At 43.4% G+C, this 23,294-nt stretch overlaps 1 protein-coding gene across 5 annotated transcripts in view; it reads left to right on the forward strand.

Moving 5' to 3' along the window:
• Nucleotides 1–23,294, forward strand: part of MAPKBP1 (mitogen-activated protein kinase binding protein 1) — a 53,048-nt gene that overhangs the window by 4,649 nt on the left and 25,105 nt on the right. For all 5 annotated transcript variants that reach the window (XM_039232789.1, XM_039232793.1, XM_039232791.1 and 2 more), the window contains one exon: nucleotides 20,629–20,720. In XM_039232789.1, coding sequence (XP_039088720.1) covers nucleotides 20,629–20,720 — 92 coding nt within the window. The remainder of the gene's footprint in view (nucleotides 1–20,628; nucleotides 20,721–23,294) is intronic.

Consider the following 23,294-nt stretch of genomic DNA (forward strand, 5'->3'; position numbering starts at 1 on the left):
TTCCTTAAGCATGTGTGTGCTCTGAGTCGCTGGCCCTCCCCCTCTTTTCTTAAAGTTTCCGGAAGATTTTTATGTGGAAGGAGCTGGGTCATTTTTCTCTTTTAACAAAGGACAGAAATGGAATGAAGCCGAGCAGGCATGATTTCAGTTAGGGATACAAAAGGATTGCCTGTGCTGGAGAGTTACTAGATTTTGAAGAAGTAAGTGACGAGGTTTTGAAATCCTCCTCCTCCTTAATAGCCATTTATCCAATCTGGGTTATGTATTATTCCTTTGGAAACAATGGGCAAGATGACTTGCAGCTTTCTTCTAGTTCTCAATTTTTATGGATACGGGTCTAATGCTTTCTCTATCTCATTTTTTCCCCAAATTTTCTTGTGTCTGGTTGTATGGTGGTGCTTGGAGCCTTTTCATATGTGGCTCTAAGAAGAGTTTGTGCAGGGGATTTTCATGGAAGGGAAAAAAACTGGCAATAATCTAATTTCTGCTTTTGCTTGGTCCAGGTATTAGTACTGAGACTCTTTTTTTTAAAATATTAAGTTTATTTATTTATTTTGAGAGAGTGTGTGAACAGGGGATGGGCAGAGGGAGAGTGAGGGAGAGAATCCCAAGCAGGCCCTGTGCTGTCAGTGCAGAGCCCAACGCGGGGCTTGATCTGCCCAACCTGGGGCATGATCTCATGATTGTGAAATCATGACCTGAACCAAAATCAAAAGTCAGATGCTTAACTGACTGAGCTACCCAGGCGCCCCAGTTCTGAGACTCTTTAATCTGCTCATTGATGGTGGGGAAGCATATTCATTTTCAAAGTGTTCATGGATCATTGGTTCAAGCATAATGGCTCTCAACTTAGAGGAGGAGTCAGGACAGCAGTGAGATAGGATACTTGTGCAGCATATCAAAAATGCACATTCCTGGGCCCCATCCAAGCTATATGGAATCAGAAGCTCTGGGAATAGAGTTTAGTAGTTGTGGATACATTAAGTTCCACCAGAAGTCCACTGCTGGGTTACGAACACCTGGCTTAAGTGCTAGGACCCTGAATTCCATTGACTTCATACCCAAGTCCTCATTGAGGCTTCTTGAGAATATAGAAAGCTAGCCCAGTAAGTGTACTCTTTTCCTTGAATAGTTATCTCCGCTGTGTCTTTTAGACTGATTGCTCTCTAAACTGTTTTGTCAGAGATAGATCTGAGTGAACTGCCCTGTTGTAGGGTCAGATATGAGGAACTGATAAAAAATTGCCTTACTAAGACAGATCAGCAGGAATTTCCTCTGTGGGCAGGAATAGGAAACTTTATGATAATATCCCTGAGTCTTGGCCAGTTTTTTATGTCACCATTCCACTACCCACTTCGCTTGGCACTTATAGGAACCCAGAGTATTTAGTGATTAATACATACTCCTGGGACTCCCCACCTGCAATTAGATGACAAAGGGTAGAGGCCCCTGTGGGCAGGAGCCCTGCCCTTCACCTGCATTTGTGAATGACCTTGGGCAACTTCTTTGCTGAGCCTTCTGTCCCTGATATATTCCTCAAGTAAGGCTTGGAAAGTGTCTTGAGATCCTCAGAACAGGTGGTGTACAATGAAAAGTGTGAGGTGTTCTCATGGTTTTGTCCCTTTGATCTCCGCTTCACTTCTCCTTCCGGTGCCTGCAGCTGCCCTCAGCCTTCAAAGTGTTTCTCACTGGAGAGAGAGGATTCTTCTCTCCCCAGCCCAGCTCTTCCTTTGCTGTCTAAAATAGCCCAGGCCCTACATTGTCTTGCAAGGCCTTCCCTCATCTACTTGGTCTCACTCATTTCAAAGTCTGACAGTGCTGCTGCTTTCCAAGTTTCCTTTCCCCCTCTCACTTGTAATTTAAGGCAAGTGTCCCCTCTTGGATCAGTTTGAGTCACTGTATTATTTCCTGCCCGTATTTTGAATGTTTTTGGGGCCATTGAGATTTGTCTGCCTTCACTTCTCTCTTCTCTTTGTCACCTGTATGTTTTACTTTCTGGACTCGTGAGAAAACATTGGTAGAAGCGAGCTTTCAGCCTGACTTCTGTGACCTCTCTGTCAACCCACTGAATCTAAAGTTGGGCTTGTGGCTGTTATCACTGCCCCTTTGTTTGGAAGACAGTCCAGGGCTTGAAATTTGGGACTCTGTTTATTCAAACTAAGCCTTTCTGGGAACGTGGTCTGTTGCATTGTTGTTCTCAGAGTATCTGTTGGTTTTACTTTATGGGCCGACTGCAGTGTTGGTAAGAAAACAAGCTACAGTGTTTTCAGTAGGATTTGTTGTATTATACATCACATTCCCACTGCTACAAGCTAAGCCTCTCCTCGGGCTCCATTGTTTAGTGCAGGACAAGGCCAGGTTTTCTGTCAGCTTCCTTTTACAGCAGTTGTCAGTGGAGTTGTGACAGCTGTCCACCTGCTTGGATGTTTACTCAATTAAGTTCACACTGTGGGTTTTACCTTAACTTCTGTTACTCTTAAAATTAAAAGAAAGCTACAGTGGGGGAGGGCCAGAGATAAAGTGAGTATGACAGACAGATTGGGCAGAGTGGGTCTTTAGGGTTGGTATTTTTGAGTGTTCACATTTTCCACATCTTGGTTTCCTTCCTCCCAGCAGTTATATCAGCAAGTCTACAATGCTGCTTAATTGGCTACAGCATTTTTCTCTTGTTTTGAAGGGTACTTACAGAAGACTGAATTCACATCACGGGATGGGTATCTCCTCTTAGACTTCTAGGGAGTAAATTCCACCCCCTCTCATTTTATCACAGAGAATGTTTGTAACGCTTTCTGTTGATTCTCTCGTCTATAAAACAGTCTTTTTTTCTTTTTAAAACTAGATTTCTAAGTTTATATTCCTTATATCTTTTCCTAAAACTGGAATGAAACTGAAGATGTTTTCCCTTCCCTGCTCCTTCTTTCGTAGCTGAGATTTAAATTTACTTAAGATCTTGGAACGCTTAGTGAAACCACATGGTTGATTTTTCTTCAGTGTGTCAAATTCTCTTTTGGAGGAATCCGGAGAAGGGAATTTCTTAGGTTCTTCTGGATGTGAACATTGCTTCTCATTCATGCTGAGCACACTACAATTTTTAACTTCCCATATGTCTCATCAGGCTTTGAGATTGGTTTTCCTTTAGTGGTGCCTCTGCCATTTCCCCATATACACAGCTGATCCTGTTAAAGGTGCTGGCACTTAAAAAACAAAACACACTTTAAAAATTATGAAATATAGCAGATACAGAAAAGTTTGTGAAGAATTATAATATAATATTGTATGTAATCCTAACATAGTCCCCCATGTAGTCACCACCCAACGTCAAGAAGTGGAACACTGCCAAGGTGGTGGGTGGTAGTTTCTGAAGGACGTGATGCTAACAGTCTCATCAAGGTGGGTGAGGGTGGAGATAAGGTTTTGTGTTATGTGATTAATGTGTTTTTTTAATTTAATTCCCCAAGGACTTGATCTTGACTGTTCGATCTTTTACTTTTCAAGTTTCTTCCCCGCCCCAATCCATTATGGATTTGTACTATTCAACATTCTCAGGCAGCGTGCTGACTGGAACCACTTTTTCCAACTTCCATTGTCAGTGCTTCCTGTGCTTATCTTTACTCTCCTAAAATCATACTAGAAATAATAATACTTGTAGTGGTAATAATGACTAACATTTATTGGCTTTTGCTATGTATGTACTGTGTTAAGCATTCTACACATATTATCTCATTCATGTTTTACATCACCCTACTATAAACAGTGTTACTGTCCCCGTTTTGTAGGTGAGGAAACTGATGCTAAGGGAGGTTAGGTGAGTAGCTGGGGGTTACATAGCCAGGCGGGGCTGGGATTCAGACCTCAGCTATCCTAAGTACAAAGCCCACACAATCTTTTTTTTTTCTAAATTTCGTCCTTTATTTTCTTTTTTAAGTTTTATTATTTTGAGAGAGAGCGAGTGAGGGGCAGAGAGAGAGAGAGAGAGAGAGAGAGAGAGAGAATCCCAAGCAGGGCTTTGCCAATGTAAAGCCCAATGGGGGGCTCGATCCTATGACTGTGAGACCATAGCCAAAATGAAGAGTCAGATGCTCAACTGACTGAGCCACCCACATGCCCGGCCCGCACTTAATCTTGATTCTGTGCTCCTCCCAGAGAGTCTTCATGTGCACAGTGTGACACTGAGCACAAAAGTGTGCCCAGTATTGCTATAGCCAAGAGTTGCAGCCTGCATTCAGCCTGGAAGAGGGCAGTACCTTAAAAAAATACACTTTCCCCCCTACTTTCCCCATAAAAGTTGATTTAACAGATTCCTCAGACTGTTTTGGAGTCATCATTTGGTAATCCTCCTTTACCTCCACATCCTTGCTTTTCTTCCCACCCCAACTCCCGATTTCCACTTCTTGCCCTGTGGTACCATTAGGAACAGTTCACTGTGGGTATGTGAATGTCAAGTTGACAGTGGGCAGTTTTGTGGCATCAGATGACCTTAAGCTGAAAGTAGTTGCTGCTTCTCTCTGGGGTTGGAGCGAGGTGGGGGAGTGAAGTGGAGACCAACAGATGGCTTGCTTGTTTTGGTGTGTGGGATTCATGGCCCTTCAACCTGTTCTGCCCTTAATTGGCTATTGACTCAATGTGTAGCTCACACTCCTGATTACTTGCTAGTTCTACCTACCCCAAACCTCACCTTTTTATCTCTGTACTCCACCTCTTTGTTATTTCTGTGCCTGTCCCTACTCACAACTGACCGTGTCTTTGAAGCTGTGGAGAATCGCTGAGTTAAAATGCCTGTGTTCTGTGGGGAAAAAACTGGATCTAAGAATGCCCTGTGCCAGAGCCTACCTGAATGATGCCAACTGGAGTTCAGTGAACATGAAAAAGAGCAAAAATGAGGTCATTTGTCCACTTGACTCTGGTTGTCAGGCTCCAAGTTTGCTTAGTTCCTTGAGCAAGTGTCTTGCCTCACCTGATCTCAGATTTGTATTATTTTGATTTCTTTCCTCAGATAGGCAGTGATGATAACATTATGAGTACAAAAGCACAGGATCTTAATACATGCTTTCCTGCAGCTGCTCCAGTTAGTCCGAGGAGAGGAAGCCCCAAGCCAGGTGGATTGGGTGAAGGGCAGCCCGCAGGCAGTTTGCGATTATGGGGGAGGAGCTCAGAGCATGCTCAGAAACCCTGACCCTTGCCCCCTCTCAACTGCTGCATTGGAGAAAAGCAAGCAGCTGCTTGTCAGAACTACGCACGCAACAGGCAGGCTGTGGGCCTCCCTCTGTTAGTTACCCTGATGCTTATTGGTCAGCTTCTATTTGGGAAAGCACACAAAGATTGTTTTCATATGACATAGTAACCTGTTGCAGACTTTTCTAAACATGTCCTTTCTCCTTATGATGTCCTTCCTTCCCCAGGCATTTTGCAAAGCCCCCACAGCAGCTGTCTTAGACACTTTCCCTCATAGCAAACCCAGAACTGGCTAGTGAACAAGGTTTCTGAGAGTTAATGTGCAGACAGATTAGTGGGTACGGGCAAGAGGCAGTGGTCTTGTTAAAATGCAGATTCAGATTCAGGCCTACCCTGGAACTGTGCAATTTTACCAAGCTCCCAAGTGATGCCTGTGCTGCGTTTCTTCGAGCCAGCCATTTATTGAGTAGTCAGGCGTGTGTGTGCATGTGTGAGGGAGGGAGCTGGCTTCCCTCTCATTTGTAAAATTAGAGTACTGATGGCTTCCTCCTTGGGCTGTTGTGAGGATTAAAGGAGATTTAATGAATGTGAAAGCACATTGTAAGGTCTAAATAAGTTTATAGCTGTTTAGGGGTTGCTAATATTATCAGGGCCCATAGATTTCTAGAATATTAAGGAATTTTTTCTAATTTGCTGGCAAGATTTTACTCCTTCAAGTGTCTATTTGTGAGAAGTCTTTTTTTTTTTTGCACGTTCAGCCTCTTCTGTTCCAACATTTAATCATCCTCCCTGTGTAGTTTTTTTATTGTGACCTAACTTCAGTACCTTTTTCTTGCCAATATTCTAACTTGTATTAACATTCCTGACCAAAAGGAAGGCTTAGGAAATATTTTTTATATGAACTGCTGTGTAATTTATTATTTCAGGGCTATGAATATAAGTTTTGGGAGCTAAAAAAGTCAAACCACTAAACCGGTTTAGTGAATGGGGAGGGAGTCCTAATTTACCTAATTTATTGTGTCTAAGTAACTTCTCTAAAGATAACTTTTTTCTTCTTTGGGGGCAATTCATTTGTATTGAGAAATATTTCAGGAAATGAATTAGTCCTAGAGCTTTCTTTCAGACTAAGAATTTAAAGGCAGAGTGAAAATGTGTTAATTTTACAACCCATTGTTTTAAGTGTCTAATATAATAGGAGTGAAATAGTCTCTTTAAATAATGTTTGCTTAAAGAAGATATCCATGAAGATGTGGGGAAACAAGTGCATTCATGCCCTTATACACTTGGTGAGAGCATTCACTGATCCAGCCTTCCTAGAGGGCAATTTGGTAATATCCATTGGTAGGAGAGTTAATAGATTCATATCTTTTGATCTGGCAGTTACAATTCTGGGATCTGTTCTAGGGATCTGTTCTATGCAAACATTCATACCACACAAGTGTGTATATAACATGATTTTTTTTGTGTTATTTACAATAATGAAATCTTTGAAATAATCCAAGTAACCATCAAAATGGGATTGGGATACATCCATAAAATGAAATACCTAGTCCTTGCTGAAAAGTATGAGGTCAATCTATATGTACTGATGTTACTGATGTGAAAGAGTATACAAGATATATTGACAAAAAGCAAATTGTATAACTGTTTTTTATGTTAATGACTATTTATATTTTTGTTAAAACATGTATGTTAGTATATGCATAGAAAAATAAGTGAGGCTATAAATACCAAACTGTTGTTAATATTGGTTACCTCAGGGAGGGTTAGTAGATTATGGTGGACATTCATGGTCTGCATTTCTATATTTCTGCAATGTTGGAAATTTTTACAATGAGTCTGTATTATTTTTGTAAGTAGGAAAAAACCCAATAAAGATAAAAATCCTCTAACTGAAACATGTGTATTTCATATTTAATCTAAAAATTTAAATTTAAAAATCGGTATGCTCATTTAAGCACAAAACTATGCACAAATATGAACAATATATGTGAAATAATAAACTTAGGGTTTTTTTTAGTGTAACAGGACATGAAAATGTTTTCTTGCAAATTCATCATTAACTTGTTGAATTTGAAATAACTCATTGTTTCTTCAGAAATATTTCCTTGGTTAGCTTTGGTAAACAAAGTATTTTTTAATACTTTCTGAAGTACATGTGCTTTCTGAGAAGATTTTTTACACAAGTAGTATAGAGAAACATAAGGAAGAAAACAAGTTCATAATTTCAACATCCAGAACTACTTATAGCTACGTCCATTTCTGATTCTAAAGGACGAGTAAAACTCTTTTAAAATAATAATATTGTCACTTTTACTTAAAAAGTTATCTCTGATCTTTTTAGACTTAGTCTGTAATTTTAATTTAAGTCAGATTTGTGAAGAGCCATGCCGTGTGTGTATTTACTGAAGTCAAGGACAAAATGGTTTTGTTTGTAATCATTTAAAGCACATGGATTATTCCATTCAGGCCTTCCCCAGTCTTTCTGGAAAGGTATCAAAATCTTGCTTCCTGCTCCACCTTCTAGGGCTGGTTGTGACAGATGGGGAATTCTCTAGGAGTTTAAAGAACTTACGGGGTAAGATGAATTGAAGAGTATTCACAAATATTTTTAAAGTGTTAAAAATAGACTCAACAAATACATAGTAAATACTGTGCGCTGTGTTTTAAGCACAGAGTTGTAGATACAGCCTCTGCCTCCCAGGAGACTGGTAGGAGAGAGACGACAGATCCATAAAGAACTTATGTACAAGGTACATACCATCTGAATGATGCAAATTAAGTGCTTCTGTAAGAGTACCAATGAGGGAGGAATCATCCTGGCCAGGGTGAGCATGCAAAAAATCACAGGGGATGTGATATTTGAGCTGGTCCTTGAAAGGAAGGGTAGGATTTCAGTAGGGGGTGGTGGAAGGGAAGGGCATTCCTGGTAGAATAAGAATATAAACTAAAGCCCCAAAGCCAGTTTCCAGAATAATGAATAATCCAGATTGACAAATGCACATGATTCATATAGGTGAGTAGTCGGAAATAGAAGAAAGTAGGATCAATTGACAGAGAGTAGTGGTTGCTAGGCTAAGACATTTATAATTTATTTAGTTGGCAGTAAGGAGCCGTTGAAAGTTTTTGAGCAGGGGAGGGACATGATCAAGGCTCTGCTATAGCAAGATTATTCTGACAGGTTGAGGGAAGGGAGGACAGGGTCTACAGTAAGGAAATTGATTAGAAAGCTATTGCTATATATGAGAATGTGGTTCTGAAGGCCTAATCCAGAGTGTTGGCATTTGGAATGGAAAGGAAATAAGCATTTTATAGAGAATAACATGTTGAAGAAACCTTTCTTCCCAGGGGAGTCTCCTGGCACAAGTTGGCATGATTACAGGGGTACCAAGAGTTCTTCCCATTCTCCTTTTTGTCCCAGATTACAGATGCAAAAATTGCATTCACTTCGCACACTTAGTGAAGATAAGGAATGGTTAGTAAGTTTGGAAACCACAAGATTAAGAAAACTCAGGTGTGTAGAGTTGGTGAATGAGGAGGGATCAGACCCTTCTTCATGATCAGATTTTTAGCTCACAAAGTGTTGTTTGTGGTTCTGGTCTTGCTGTAGAGAGGACTGACTCTAGAGAGGAAAAAAATTTATTTCCCTTGTTCTGGTTGCTTAAATTGAGGCACCTCCTATCCTTGCCTTGCTCATAACTGGAAGAGAGAGAGAAGCACCTGCTCTGTACAAGGCACTGTGTTGTTAAAGCTGCTCTTTGGACTTGGGTGCATGCTGATGGTTTTATTAAAACTGAGTGCTTTAGTGAGAGGCTCTGATTTCCAGAACTCTCATATGAGGTCTCATGCTGCCCTCACCTCGTCCTCCATCTGCACATGAAATCAGATTCTCCTGTTTCTGATACTGTAATATCTGTTGCCTTGAAAGTGTCAGCTGTCCACGCTGACTCTAGATTCTAGTGCTGGCTGGACATGAGCAAGCTCTGACCAGGTGGGATAGATACTCTGACATTGGAAGACCTCTATTTCTTTTTCTCTGCAACCATTCAGTGAGGAGAGATCAGAACCCATTTTTTAGATCCATTTCAGTTACTGATAAAACCTACTAATTAAAAATTTTTTTTGATGTTTACTTATTTTTGAGAGAGAGACCGAGCGCAAGCAGGGAGGGGCAGGGAAAGAGTGAGACACAGAATCTGAAGCAGACTCTAGGCTCCAAGCTGTCAGCACAGAGCCTAACGCAGGGCTCAAACTCATGAAACATGAGATCATGACCTGAGCTGACCACGCACCCCAAGACCTGATAATTTTTAGGGATTCCTGGTTGACTTAGTCAGTAGAACATGCAGCTCTCAATCTTGGGTTTGTGAATTCAAGCCCCATGTTGGGCATGGAGCCTACTTAAAAAAAAAAATACCTGCTAATTTTTGAAAATAGGTGAAAGGTAGCAGAAAAGGACCCTATTGCCCTCTGCATCCTGTGGCCTCTGCCTTCTACCTTGGTTCTCAGCTCTGTCCCCGATGCTTCCACATAAGCATGGTGACTGGCCTCTTTACTCTTTCACAAATTGCACCATTCTGGTGGTTTGGGAGAAACTGAACTTCCTCCTCAGGTCGCCAAAGTTTCTGGAACCAGGCAGACAGACGTTGATCTAAATCCTGGTTCTTGCACTCACTAGTTACCTGATTCTTTCATCAATAAAATGGAGATAATACTAGTTCTTTATAAAGTTGTTAAGAGTCTGGCGTGGCTGGCTGAAGCATGCACCTCTTGATCTTGGAGTCATGAGTTCAAGCCCCGTGTTGGGCATAGAGCGTACTTAAAAGAAAGCAAACAGGGGCGCCTGGGTGGCTCAGTCAGTTAAGCGTCAAACTTCGGCTCAGGTCATGATCTCACGGTTCGTGGGTTTAAGCCCCTCATCGGGCTCTGTGCTGACAGCTAGCTCAGAGCCTGGAGGCTGCTTCAGAATCTGTGTCTCCCTCTCTCTCTGACCCTCCCCTGCTCACGCTGTCTCTCTCTCTCTCAGAAATAAATAAAACATTAAAAATTTTTTTTAAAAAGAAAGAAAAACAAAAACTTGTCAATGGTATTGAGATAATCTTTTTTTTAATTAAAAAAATTTTTAAATTTATTTATGAGAGAGAGAGAGACAGTGTGAGCAGGGGAGGGTCAGAGAGGGAGACACAGAATCTGAGACAGGCTCCAGGCTCTGAGCTAGCTCTCAGCCCAGAGCCCGACGCGGGGCTCAAACCCATGAACCATGAGATCATGACCTGAGCTGAAGTCAGATGCTTAACCAACTGAGCCACCCAAGCACCCCGAGATAATCTTGTAAAGTGCTTAGCACAGTTCTTGGCAGAGTACACGTTCAGTGAAGGGTAGCTCTTACAGCTATAGACCCTCTCTGCAGAAGACTGCTTATACCCCATGGGTCTGGGTATTCTTTTATTTTTATGTTTATTTATTTATTTTGAGAGGGACGACAAACATGTGTGAGCACAAGTGAGCGCCAATGGGGATGGGCAGAGAGGGAGGGAGAGAGAATCCCTAGCAGGCTCTCTGCTGACGGTGATTGATCTCACAAACCTGTGAGATCATGACCTGAGCTGAAATCAAGAGTTGGACACTTAATTGATTGAGCCACCCAAGTGCCCCAGGTCTGGATATTCTTGTGAAAATACTCAGAACATTGTTTCCTCCTTAGTCCTGGGAGGGACTGAAATTCATAAATAAAAGGCAAAATACTTTAATATTTCCCTATCTGATTAATTATTAGAGCCTCTTGGAGAGCTTTAATATGCAGATTCTCAAACCTAGCTCTATATCAATTGATTGAGAATCTTGTGGAAGCAAGGGATGGGGTAGGGCCGGGACTGGTATCTGAAAAAAACCCTGTTAAACCCTATGAGTAATTCTATTGGTAGGCCAGGGTTGGAAACCTTTGTTCTTTAGTCTCCAGGAGTTTATGGCTAGAGGTCACCTCCTCCCAAGCGGTGGCAGATTTACCTTCCTAGAAGCTGAGGCTATTTTAATCCCAGCACCAGAGAATTGGCTCAGCCCCAACAAGTGCTGAACTCTAAGCTTGGGAGCCTGGTTTTTCTGTCATATTGGAAGTTATTTGTTTCTGGAAGCCTTCGTGGTACAGAGAGTGGAACTATAAATCTGCCAGACAGGATAGAGACCAGGAGCAGAGTGAAGAGGCAAGATCTGTTGTACAGTCTTGGAGTGGCCATCCTGTCCCTTACTGCCTCTGACAATATGGCACTTTGGACTCTGAAGGAGCAGGAGTGAGTGAACTTGGGCATGATACCCGCCTCTCCCCTCCCCCTCCCCAGGCCAGTCACTGGGTCTCCGTCCAGCTGGCTAAGTCTCTGCACAAAGCCTGCTGGCCTTGGGCTTCCTCTGTGGCTTTTGCATAAGCAGCAATTCTCAGAATCTGGTTGAGAATCTGCTTTGTGAGATTAGAGTGTAGTGTGTGGACAAGAGACAAGCATAGTTATTCTTAACCTGCAGGAAGGGAGGGAAAGGCAGAGAGTGCTCTGCCTTGGACAGGTCTGTGACATGCTTGTTTATAGAAACAGCAAGCCCATGGTTTGGCTGGAATGACTTCTAACTCAGGTATTTATAACTTGTGTCAGTGGGATTGAGAAGTGGAGAAAGAGAGAAGGGGGAAGACAGAAATTGGTGGCAACAAAAACATGGCAACAAAAACAGAGATCGGCTTCCTCCCAGTTGCTGGGGTTTCTTTACCAATTTGAGGTCAGCTAAATCCCAGATGACCCTGGCCTTTTGTGGATCTGGCCTCTTAGTTCTCTTTCTCAAGGGAGCAGCTGCTGACTTGCCATCAAAGACTCCCTGTAGTGGCCTCTCACACTAAGAAAAGAAGAGCAAATCCAAACCAGTCATTAGCTCGTGGTCTCAAGCAAGAAGCCCTTCTCTAGCGGTGTCATTGTCTTGGCTCTGTAGACTGGATCTTTCTTTGACTGGTACCTCTACTCTAGCTCTTGTGGAATGATCAGATCTAGGGACGAGAGAGAGAGAGGAAGAAAGAGAGAGAAAGAAAGAGAGGGAGAGAGAGAGCGAGAGAGCGAGTACGAGCAGAAAAGCTTATACAGCCCTGCCCAGGATTCCTGGAATTGCGTGTTTAAAGGTCTGGGCCTCTTGGGACCTTGTGCTGTGTGCCACCCGTGTCGCAGATGGCTCTGGACTCTGGATAGTTCTTTTCTTGCCTCTTTAACTTATTTTTGGCCCTTATATCAACTACCCCTCCTTTCTGGGAGCTCTCCCCTTCCCTGGCTTCCTGGGTCTCCTCCTTTCTTTCTAACTGCCCAGCATCTCTACTCTAAAAATAGGTGTTCTCCATGGTTCTCCATGTTTTCTCTCTCCCTTCCCATCTTCTCTTGTACTTTCAGTGGTGGTTTTCACCTCCATGTGAATATTTCTCAGGTACCTATTTCTAGCCCTGACCTCTTTCCCAAGCATTTAATTCCATGTTTATGTTGCTAAAGTGAACGTTTTGTGGTTCTTCCTAAATATCCCTAAAGTGTCTTAGATTCAGCACATCTTTTTTTTTTAATTTATTTTTTATTTATTTCTAGGAGAGAGAGAGAGAGAGAGACAGCATGAACAAGGGAGGGTCAGAGAGAGAGGGAGTCATAGATTGAAACAGGCTCCAGGCTCTGAGCTGGCAGTCAGCACAGAGCCCGACGTGGGGCTCGAACCACGAACCACGAGATCATGACCTAAGCGAAAGTTGGACGCTTAACCGACTAAGCCACCCAGGCGCCCCAAGATTCAGCACATCTAAAACAGACATCATGGGCTCCCATCCTTCCTCCTTCATCCAGACCCAGGTCTGCTTTCTGATCCTGGCATTATTTCTTTTCATATTCCCTATCTCTGAGGTTCAAAATTTGAGTCTTCTGTCTTCTTCCTTCACAGTTGTGTGGTGGCCAGGCTTGCCAATTATATTTGCTTTATTACTTTTGAATCCATCATGTCTTTTCTATTCTCACTATATTCATGCTGGTCTAGATCCTCATTACTTCTCATCTGAACTATTGTTAACAGCCTTCTAATTGAGCGTCCTGCCTGTATTGTCTCATATACATCATCACCAAAGCATAGCTTTGATTGTGTCTCCAGCTTGATACCCTTCAGTGGCTTCCCAGAGCCTACAGATGACGCCACTTAGTTTGGCATTGAAGGCCTTTCCTGGTCTGGTTACAGTCTACCTCTCCTGACTTATTCTCCTAACACAATCTGCTTTCATCAATGCTCACCTGCTCTGTTATTTCCTTCTGTCAAACTTGTGTTCATGAAGCTTCTTCTACTGAGAATTCTGTTTGTCTGTATTTCCACCTGACAAGATCCTACCCTCACTGCAAGCAAGGCTGAGGTCAAATACCATCTCACCCTCCAAGAAAGCTTCCTTGTTTCCCTTTCCTAACCTGTTCAGAAATCATTTCTCTTCCTCCTGTTTGAGCACTTTATATGTTTCTTATGACCCTATTACATACCAGATTGCTTTATAATATTTTCCCTAATGGATTTTGAGAGTAGAGTCTGTATTGTTCATCTTAGGATCTTCTATAACATCCTAGTGATTTTCAAACTTTTTTGAGAATGACCCACATTAAGACATACATTTTTTTAAAAAAAGAGAGAGAGAACTTGTGCAGGAGCAGGGGAGAGAAACAGAGGGAGAGAGAGAGAAGAGAATGTTAAACAGGCTCCACACTCAACATGGAGGCCGATGATCATGACCTGAGCCAAAATCATGAATCTGATGTTCAACTGACTAAACTACCCAGGTGCCCCAAAAAATAAATTTTATATTGTGACCCAAAACACATTCACCCCTAAACAAAAGTTTCATGATCAGTACTTGCCCTTACTACATGCCATGAGATCTATTGTGTATTCTGTTCTGTTTATTCATTATGCATGAAGTCAGTCAATTTCAAGTCCCATTAATAAGCTGCAGTCTGCACGTTGGAAAATTTTATTCTACCTGGTATAAGTGAGTTGTCCTGTCTGTTGCCCCTGAGCCACCTGTTTTTTCCATCTACTTTAATGAGAGCCAGAAGAGCACTTAAACAGTTGGCTTTTAGTCTTTCCTTCTCTCTTGGGAATAGGCTATTATGAAGTTATCCCTTTATCTCATTAAGTTGAGGGATAATTTCACTTTCCTTTTTTCTCTCTGGAGGATACAAATCTGCCCTGCCTAGTACATGCTGGGAGTGGTGGGCATTCAAGCCCTCCTTTGCAGTATATCTGTAGTAATTCTGCCTTCCTGCAGCCTCGCTTCTGGGGACAGATGATACCCCATCTCAGGTTGGTGTAGGCTTTCCTCTATCTCAACACTCTCCACCTGCTAAAGCAGAGGCTGGGTCACACCTTGAGTATTTTCTCTGCTTCTAGGCTGTGTTTTGGATGTGGAGGAGAGCACTGTGGAATACGACGTGGGTGCTCTCTTCTTCTGAGTTTTTACTTGTGCATGAAGCAGTGTTCCTAGAACTGTGTGGCTGTATCAGGGTACCAACTGCCTGGAGTAGTTGTGTCCTAAGTCACTGGATGTAATCAGTTATCTGGACTGGTGTGTCTTTTGGACTATGTTTCATTGGCATTTAGGCTGTGAGGGTTTATAGCTGAATTTCCTGTTGGAACTTTGGGCCCAATCCCAGACTCGGAGGATAGCTATTTTCTCATAGGATCTCTTCCCTGCCTCTGTTTCCTCTGTGTTGCTGAGGCCACAACTCTCACACCAGTGAGCTTGCTTCCTTCTGTGGAAAAACCCTATAGTATTCACAAGGGACTAGGTCATTGGGTTTTAATGTATGGTCCGAGAACCCTTGGGGTCCCCTTTTAGGGGACCTATGGGATCCCTTCTTTTCCAGTTACATATTCCAATGAGGCCAGATTTTCTTCATCTTCACCTAGAATGGCATATCACAACAGATTGAATGCAGATATAGATAGGAGAATCCAGCTGTTTACTATTAAACCAGACATTAAAGAGACGTAAGTTAATGGATGTAAATGTTAAATAGTGCCACTCTTCTCACTGAATTTCATTTTGTTTTGGAAAATAGTGTTATTTATTTTTTTAACATTTATTTATTTTTGAGACACAGAGAAAGACAGAGCACAGGCGGGGAAGGGGCAGAGAGAGGGAGACACAGACTCAGAAGCAGGCTCCAGGCTCCGAGCTGTCAGCACAGAGCCCGACACAGGGCTCGAGCTCATGAACTGTGAGATCATGACCTGAGCTGAAGTCAGACGTTTAGCCAATTGAGCCACACAGGCGCCCCCAAAATAGTGTTATTTTTAATAAGAATATTAACATGTATGGATTTATTATTTTAAAATGAATTAACAAATGTTTTAAAATTTTTCCATTGTATGGAATACTACATGGCAATGAGAAAGAATGAAATCTGGCCATTTGTAGCCACATGGATGGAACTTGAGGGTGTTATGCTGAGTGAAATAAGTCAGGCAGAGAAGGACAGATACCATATGTTTCCACGTATAGGTGGATTAGGAGGAACTTAACGGAGGACAATGCGGGAGAAGAAGGAGAAAAATAGTTGGGGGGAGGGAGGCAAGCCATGAGAGACTCTTGAATGCTGAGAACAAACCGAGGGCTGATGGGGGTGGGGAGAAGGGAAGGGGTGTGATGGACATGGAGCAGGGCACTTGTTGGGATGAGCACTGAGTGTTATATGGAAACCAACTTGACAATAAACTATTTAAGGAAGAAAAAAATTTTCCATTGTAATTTCTAATATACTGATACTAACAAAAGCTCTTTGGGATATTTGATAATTTCGAAGCGTATAAAGAAACCAAAGGGTGTAAGAGACCAAAAAGTATGAAAATTGCCAGGCTATGTCATTCTGTGGTAACAAAATCACCTCAAAATCTCCCTGACTTAACAAATAGTTCATTTCTTGCTCATGCTCGTATTCAGTGTGGGTCAGCACAGGGACTGTTCATTGAAGTCACTCAGGGCCCCAGGCTGAGGGGGCCCTCGCTCATCATCTGCCACCATGCTTTGCAGTCAGGAGTTGGGTACGCACAGTGGTTCTTGAAAGCTTCTTCTGGAAGTAGCATTTCAGAGCATCATAAAAATGTGCAGTCCTAGAAGCACTTAAGTAAGAAACCTAAAACAAACAAAAACTCACATTCTTGAGTTCTCTGTACCCTTTCCCCCAACATTGTTGGGTAAGTCTCAAAATGCTATTGCTTAAGGATGAGGAGAGAAGCCAGGGTATGAATTATAGTACTCATGAGATACTGAGCCCCATGTCCTGTCCTAGACCATATATTTTCTCTCTTTTTAACATTTACTATGCGGGGCACCTGGGTGGCTCAGTCGGTTAAGCATCCGACTTCGGCTCAGGTCATGATCTCATGGTTTGTGTGTTGGAGTCCCACATCAGGCTCTGTGCTGAGAGCTCAGAGCCTGGAGTCTGCTTCAGATTCTCTCTCGCTCTCTCGCTCTCTCTCTCTCTCAAAAAAAATGAATAAACATTAAAAAAAAGTCTCCTTAAAATTTTACTATGCAATATTTAAGACATATAATAAAGACATGTGGAATAATAGAATGAATAACTGTGTACCCATCCTAAGCTTAAGAAATGAAATATTACCTGTACCATTAAGCTCCCTTTGTGCTCATTGTCATCTGAATAGTAAGCCAGACAGTAAGTATGTGGACAGAAATATAGTCAGTGTTGGGTCTCTATCTGAATCTAAGTGGTATGAAGAAGATAAAACAGGGTAAGTTAGGTATAGAGAGAGAACAGTAAAGCTAGTTTGGAAAGTTGTCTCTGAGGAGAAGACCTTTGAGCAAAGACCTGAGTGAATTAGCCTTGTGAAAGCTGAGGGAAGAGCCATTTTAATTGAGGGAAAAGCATATGCAGGACCTGAAGCTAGAATCTGCTTGAGGTTCTTGAGGCAGCCAGGGTGGCTGAGGTAGAGGAACAGGGAGAGAGTGTTGGAAATGAAGTCAGACAGGGAGCCAGAGGCCTGATGATTTAGGGTCTTATAAAAAGAGTAAAAGTATTTGAATTTGAACTTTAGGAGGAGAAGCCCATGGGCTTTGAGCTGAGTAATGACAAGATCTCATATATTTAAAAAGAATCACTGTGGCCTGCCATGTTGAGAAGACTCTAGGGGGTAAGGCCTGAAGTGGAGAAAACACATGGGAATTATAGCTGTAGCCCAAGTGCGAGATAGTAGTGACCTGAACTTGGTGGTATATTATTGAATATTTATAGGCTCTCTGAGGGGACAAAAAAGAGCCCTGATTTGTAGCATTTGCTGATTTTCACGGTGTAAGTTCTCCCACTGTGGTGATTTCAAGCTACCAATGTGCTGTCTCTGAAAGAGGAGGTGGGAAAGGAAGGGCACCATCAGCTGTCGTGAGCCACTGGAAGCTGGCTTGAACTTGGGTGTGGTTAGCTGGTGTTGTGTTTGCAGGGGGCACTCAGGTCTGGCTCCATTTTTTATGGTAGATGGGAGCTGTGCCACCTTTCTGGAAGGAGAGGATATGGAGGTTATGACAGGGAGACAGTCCATTTACAATTTCCATCGTGCTGGGGCCTTTCAAAATAAGCCTAGATGTTGGAGGCCCTGCTGGATCTTTGGACTCTCTGAAATCCTTTGAAAGTGGAGTTCAGCCCAAAACCTCCCTGCAAACAGGAAGCTGGTTTGAGTTAGAACATAAAATAAAAACCAGCTGATGCCCCTGAATGTTTTTCCCCTGCTCCTCCCACTCCACAGAGCCAAAGGAAACTGCCTTTTTGTTTTTGGATAGTTGTTCAGAAAGTCATAAAAAGCCAAAAACCATAAATCCTTTGAAAATAATCCAAGTTTTGAGCCCAGGCAAACTCCTGCCCATGGGGTTTCCTAGCCCGGATGTCTGTCCCACCGCCAGGAGTCCTAGGAGGGAAGTGCATGAGGAACACACGGTTGCCAGAGATCAGAGCCTGGAGCCCAGGCCCAGTAGGAAAAGATGGTCTGTAGCAGGGTTTCTCCAACTGGAGCTTCCAGCCCATTTGTAGGTCATGAAATCAATAAAGTGGGCCATGACCAGAATAATTTTTTTAATGAAATAGAATGTAATAGAAAACAGGGTATATCACCTGCAGCAAGAATAAGTATTATTTTGTGAAACCTTGATTTCATTTTTATGCACATGCACACATGTATTTGTATCTGTATACTGGGCCATAACATAAACTGTCTCTCTTACCATGGCTCATGGCCAGAAATGTTTGACCAACACTGGTCTTAAAGGTGTGAGTAACTCATATCTCCTTTCTGCTTTAGCTTGATTTTGAAAGCCCAGGCTAGTTTCAGAATGAATCTTCTGTGGAGCTGGATCATCAGCCCACAAAACACCTACCCAAATTCCTGTCAGAGGGAAGGAAAGCTGAGAACCAGCAGACTGGTCTGATTCTTTGGGACCAAAGCTGAGGCATAAAGGAAGGATTGATGCAAATTTGGATCCAAAGGATTTGCCTGAAATGATTCACACTGGAAGAGAATAGGAGTTGAGCAGCCTTTTAGTTCACTGCACTTGATCCTGTGACCTTTCCCATCTCTGTGGGTAATGCTGGCCTTGGGTTCCTCTCTCTCTTCTCTTCTTTCTCTCTCGTAGGCAGTTGGTACAGCAGGAATGTTCTGAGCACCCCTCCCTCTGGATTAGCTGGAGGCACAGTGCCAAGATGGGGAGTGGTGTGCTGAGCTGAGTGTCCCCTGGACTTCCCCAGGGGTATTTGTGCTCTCCAGTCAGACTGCCTGCTGCTCAGGCCTTTCAGAGGGTGACTGGGTGCTAGGGCATCATGAGACTGAGAAAAAGTGAGGAAGGAGGCATAAGTTAGGGTGAACAACCAAGAACACAGAGAGTAGGGGACAGTCAGTTTATCCTATGCTAGGTTTAGTGCCTCAGGTAGGCCCAGGGTAACTGGCAAGTGTGGTGCTTGCCAGGTGGGTTGGTATGGGGCCCTGGGAATAAACTGCCTCTGTCAGTGAGTAGACACGTGTTGGAATTGCTGGTCCACATCCCCAGGAAGCACAGAGGACTCTTGGGGACCTTCCTGGGGAATAGGTTTTAACTGTAATGTCCTAGGAGACTTATTTTGGTCTTTGGCCACCACAGGGCATTTCTTTCCAATTAAGTCAAACTAAAATGGTCCTTGGAGATAAGAGTTTAAGCCATCCCTCTAGAAGAACTTTGAATTTTCCAGCTGGGACAATAAGAAAGGAGGAGAGATCCTAAAACCACCCTAATTGATTCTGGGTTTCTCCTCTCTAGAAACTGGCCTGGACTAGGAGTAGACTAGCCTGCTATAGACATGAACACCTCTGACATGTTTCTGGTTCACACCACCTAGGGCCTCCAGCACTCTTAGTAGAGTACAGTCTGGCCTGTTTACATGACCTTTCCACATTCAGATGCCTATCTCTCTGAGCCAGTGGAGAGACCAAGGACATCTCTGGGGAGGGCCAGTGCAGGGAGTCCAGACAGTACTAGAGAATACTGGACCTGGAATGACAAACAAGATGTTCTGTAGGAGAGAGTGGTGGGGGTGGGGGGGGGGGGGTGAGAAGAGACTCCGGAATCTCCCATAGGTCATCTAGCAGAAAGGCCAGTGAACTAATTGAGGTTAGTCCAGTGTGTGCTCTGGGGCTGCAGCTGGTGTGGGGTAACAATATTGATGGTGAGAGTGATAGTGAATGTCTCACGTGGCCATGTCCTCTCAGAATCTCTGAGCACTTTACACATATTTCCCTATCATCTCTGTGGGAGTTGTGGTTTAATAACAATAATTAGAGCACTCTGAGCATCTGTGCTTTGTAAAACACAGCATTAAGCCATGTTTCTGTCTCCCAGGCTCCTAGTTTGAGTGAACTGGCAGATGTTTGTGGGGGGAGGTGGAGTTCTCTGATGGAAGTAAGAACGTGATGGGATGCAAAGATCAGGGATCTTATGAGTTACCTAATTGCTACCTAACATTCTTCTGACTCTTGGTAGATCAGAGTAGCCTTTCTTTCATGCCTGCCAAGGCACGAAGATTAGTGACCTTACCTGAATCTTATAGACAGAAGAGGCCAATATAAGGATCTAAGGCTTTATCTTGTAAATGGAGCCTTCGTGGATTGGGGGAGTGCTTGTTCCTCTGTGGCCATGAGCTGAGCTTTCACACTTCATTTTCTTTCCCGTGGTCCCCATAAGACTGAGCCCTCTTAAAAGCCTGCAGTACACACTGTCTATTCCCCATGTGTCCAAGGGGCCTTTGGCCAGAACAGAACCTGGAGAAGTCAGTGGCCCCATTCTCCTGAAGAGCAGTCAGCATTTGCTGGATGGTTGCGGGTACCTTCAATACCTTCTTCCCAACCCAGCTCTCTCCATATGTCACTTTTTTTGTCTTGCTCTAACAGGTGACCTTGGAGAAGGTGCTTGGGATAACAGTGTCTGGAGGCAGAGGACTTGCCTGCGACCCCCGATCTGGTTTAGTTGCCTACCCAGCTGGGTAAGTACCGTGGAAGAGGTCTTCCTGCATGGGCGTTTATAGCCCTGCTAAACCAGTGGGGGTGGGCAGGGGGTTTTGGTATCTTTTGGGAGATGTATCCTGGTTAATGTTTTGGTACCATTTTGGTAAAGGAGTTGCAGGACCAGGTAAAGGCTCTCTGTCGAATGTTGCCCTTGTTGCCATCCCGTCGTGCTTTTTGGCCATCCACCCACATATACAGATTCACACTTTATATTACATGCAGTTCCCAACATCATTTTTAATATCTACTTTCTGGTCACCTTTGAAAAGAGCTTTATTGAGTTGTAGTATAGCACACAGTTTGCTCATTTAAAGTGTAGAATTTAGTGGTTGTTTTTTTTTTTTTTTAGCATATCCACAGAGTTGTGCAACCATCACCACAGTCAATTTTAGAATATTTTCATCACCCCGAAAAGAAACTCCATATTTATTGACACTCACTCTCCATTTCCCCCCAAAACCCACAGCCCTAGGCAACCACTGACCTACTTTCTGTCTCTATAGATTTTCCTGTTCGGGACATTTCATATAAATGGAATCATCCCATATAAAAATATTTGGCCTTGTGTGACTTTTTTCATTTAGCATAATGTTTTTAATGTTTATACATGTCATGGCAGGTATCAGTACTTTGTGTCTTTTTATGGCCGAATAACATTCCATTGTATGGATGTCCCACATTTTATCTGTTCATCAGTTGATGCGCATTTGGGTTGTTTTGACTTTCTGGCTATTTTATGAAAAATGCTGCTCTGAACATTTGCCTATTCTCATCACTTGGAGAGATGTCAGTGCCATGGGAGAGAGGTAGGGTTTGGGGCACCTGGGTGACTCAGTTGGTTAAGCATTTTGGCTTTGGCTCAGGTCATGATTTCATGGCTCATGAGTTTGAGTCCCACATTGGGCTCTGTGCTAATAGCATAGAGCCCGCTTCAGATCCTCTGTCCCCCCTCCTCTCTCTCTCTCCACCCCCTCCCTTGCTTGCACTCTCTCTCTCAAAAAGAAATAAACATTAAAAAAAAAAAAAAAAGAAAGAAAGGTAGGATTCTGGGACTGGTGTTCTTTCCCTTGCTGCCTTTGTATTTCTCTGCTTCTGCAGGTGGGAACCCCCCCAGCCATAGTTTCTTTAGGCTTTTGCAGAAGTGTTTCTTTTGGAGGCTTGGTGCCATTGCTGCTTCTGGGTCTCTCTGTCAACCTTTGTACCTCCCAGCAGGGTATGGGAGCACAAAAATGGGAAGCCCATAGTTCTCTACCTTTCTTTCCCCACTGTCAACTTGGGAATGCCAAGTTTCCCCGTGTGATTTCCACAGCAACTCTTGTAATTTTTGTACCAGTATATGATTTTATTAGTTTTATCATTCCATCCAAAATCTACCTTTATCAAGAACTTATTCTGAGGGTGCTTGGGTGGCTCAGCCAGTTAAGTGTCCAACTTTGGCTCAGGTCATGATCTCATGGTTTGCGAGTTCGAGCCCCACGTCGGCCTCTGTGCTGACAGCTCAGAGCCTGGAGCCTGCTTCAGATTGTGTGTTTCCCTCTTTATCTACCCCTCTCCAGTTCACGCTCTGTCTCTCTCTCAAAAATAAATAAATATTAAAAAAAAAAAAGAAGAACTTATTCTGTGCCAGACACTTTGTTAAACACTTTGCAAGGAATAATTTTATGTAATACTCAGAGCAACCCTGTAAAGTTGGTACTACTGTTATCCCATTTAGAGAAGAAAACTAAGGAACAGAGAGGTTAAGCAGTTTGCTCGAGGTCACACAGCTAGTGAGTGTCTGTACTGGGATTTCAACCCAAGTAGTCTGACTACAGAGCTCTTAATCTTAAAATGGCATGGGGTTGGGGGAGATCTAACTTTCTGCGTATTTTTAAAAAGCTGCTTTTTGTGTAGCCATCTACCTGCCATACGAATGAGAAGAGCCCAGTTTATGGGCATGTCAGTCTGTGCCAGGGAAACATCTGTCCCTGGGTCCTCAGGCCAGTGTCTCTCCTGAGCAGCCCTTTGGCATTTGATGCATGCGGTGGGGGTGCTATGGGAGCTACACTGGCTTTACTCTGTAGAGGCTGAGCAGGCCTTCTTCTCCCCCTCCAGAATCAAGTTGATGAATGACCTCTGTTGCTGCCTACCCTGTGCAGCCTGCCTCAGGGGAATTCCACTCGTGCCTGCCCCTGCCTGGGAAAGCCGGGTTCCTTCTTGTTGGGGCTGGGGCTGGGGCTGGGTATGAGGTGGGCAGGAAAGACTCGGGCTGCTGCTTGGTACGTGCTGAGCCTAGTGTGCCTGCCCTAGGGATTGTGGGCCCCTGCTCCCCACCTCTTTCCTCCATGCCCCTGACCCCAGGCCTGGTGCCTTTAAGGATGTGTGCTTCTGTTGTGGGCAGGTCCCAGCCTGGCATGTGTACCTGGCCGTCATTAGCCTTCCAGGTGGTATATGGAAGCTTCTCTTCTGTGACATCTAGTAGGTTCCCTCAGTGTGCTCAACTTGGGCCAGCCCTGGGCAGTGCCATGGTCTTCTCCCTGATCTTTTACATTCCTAGAACTTCAAGTTCTCTC

Source organism: Hyaena hyaena, unplaced genomic scaffold (assembly GCF_003009895.1).
Source record: "Hyaena hyaena isolate Hyena2069 unplaced genomic scaffold, ASM300989v1 scaffold_70, whole genome shotgun sequence".
Lineage (NCBI taxonomy): Eukaryota > Metazoa > Chordata > Mammalia > Carnivora > Hyaenidae > Hyaena > Hyaena hyaena.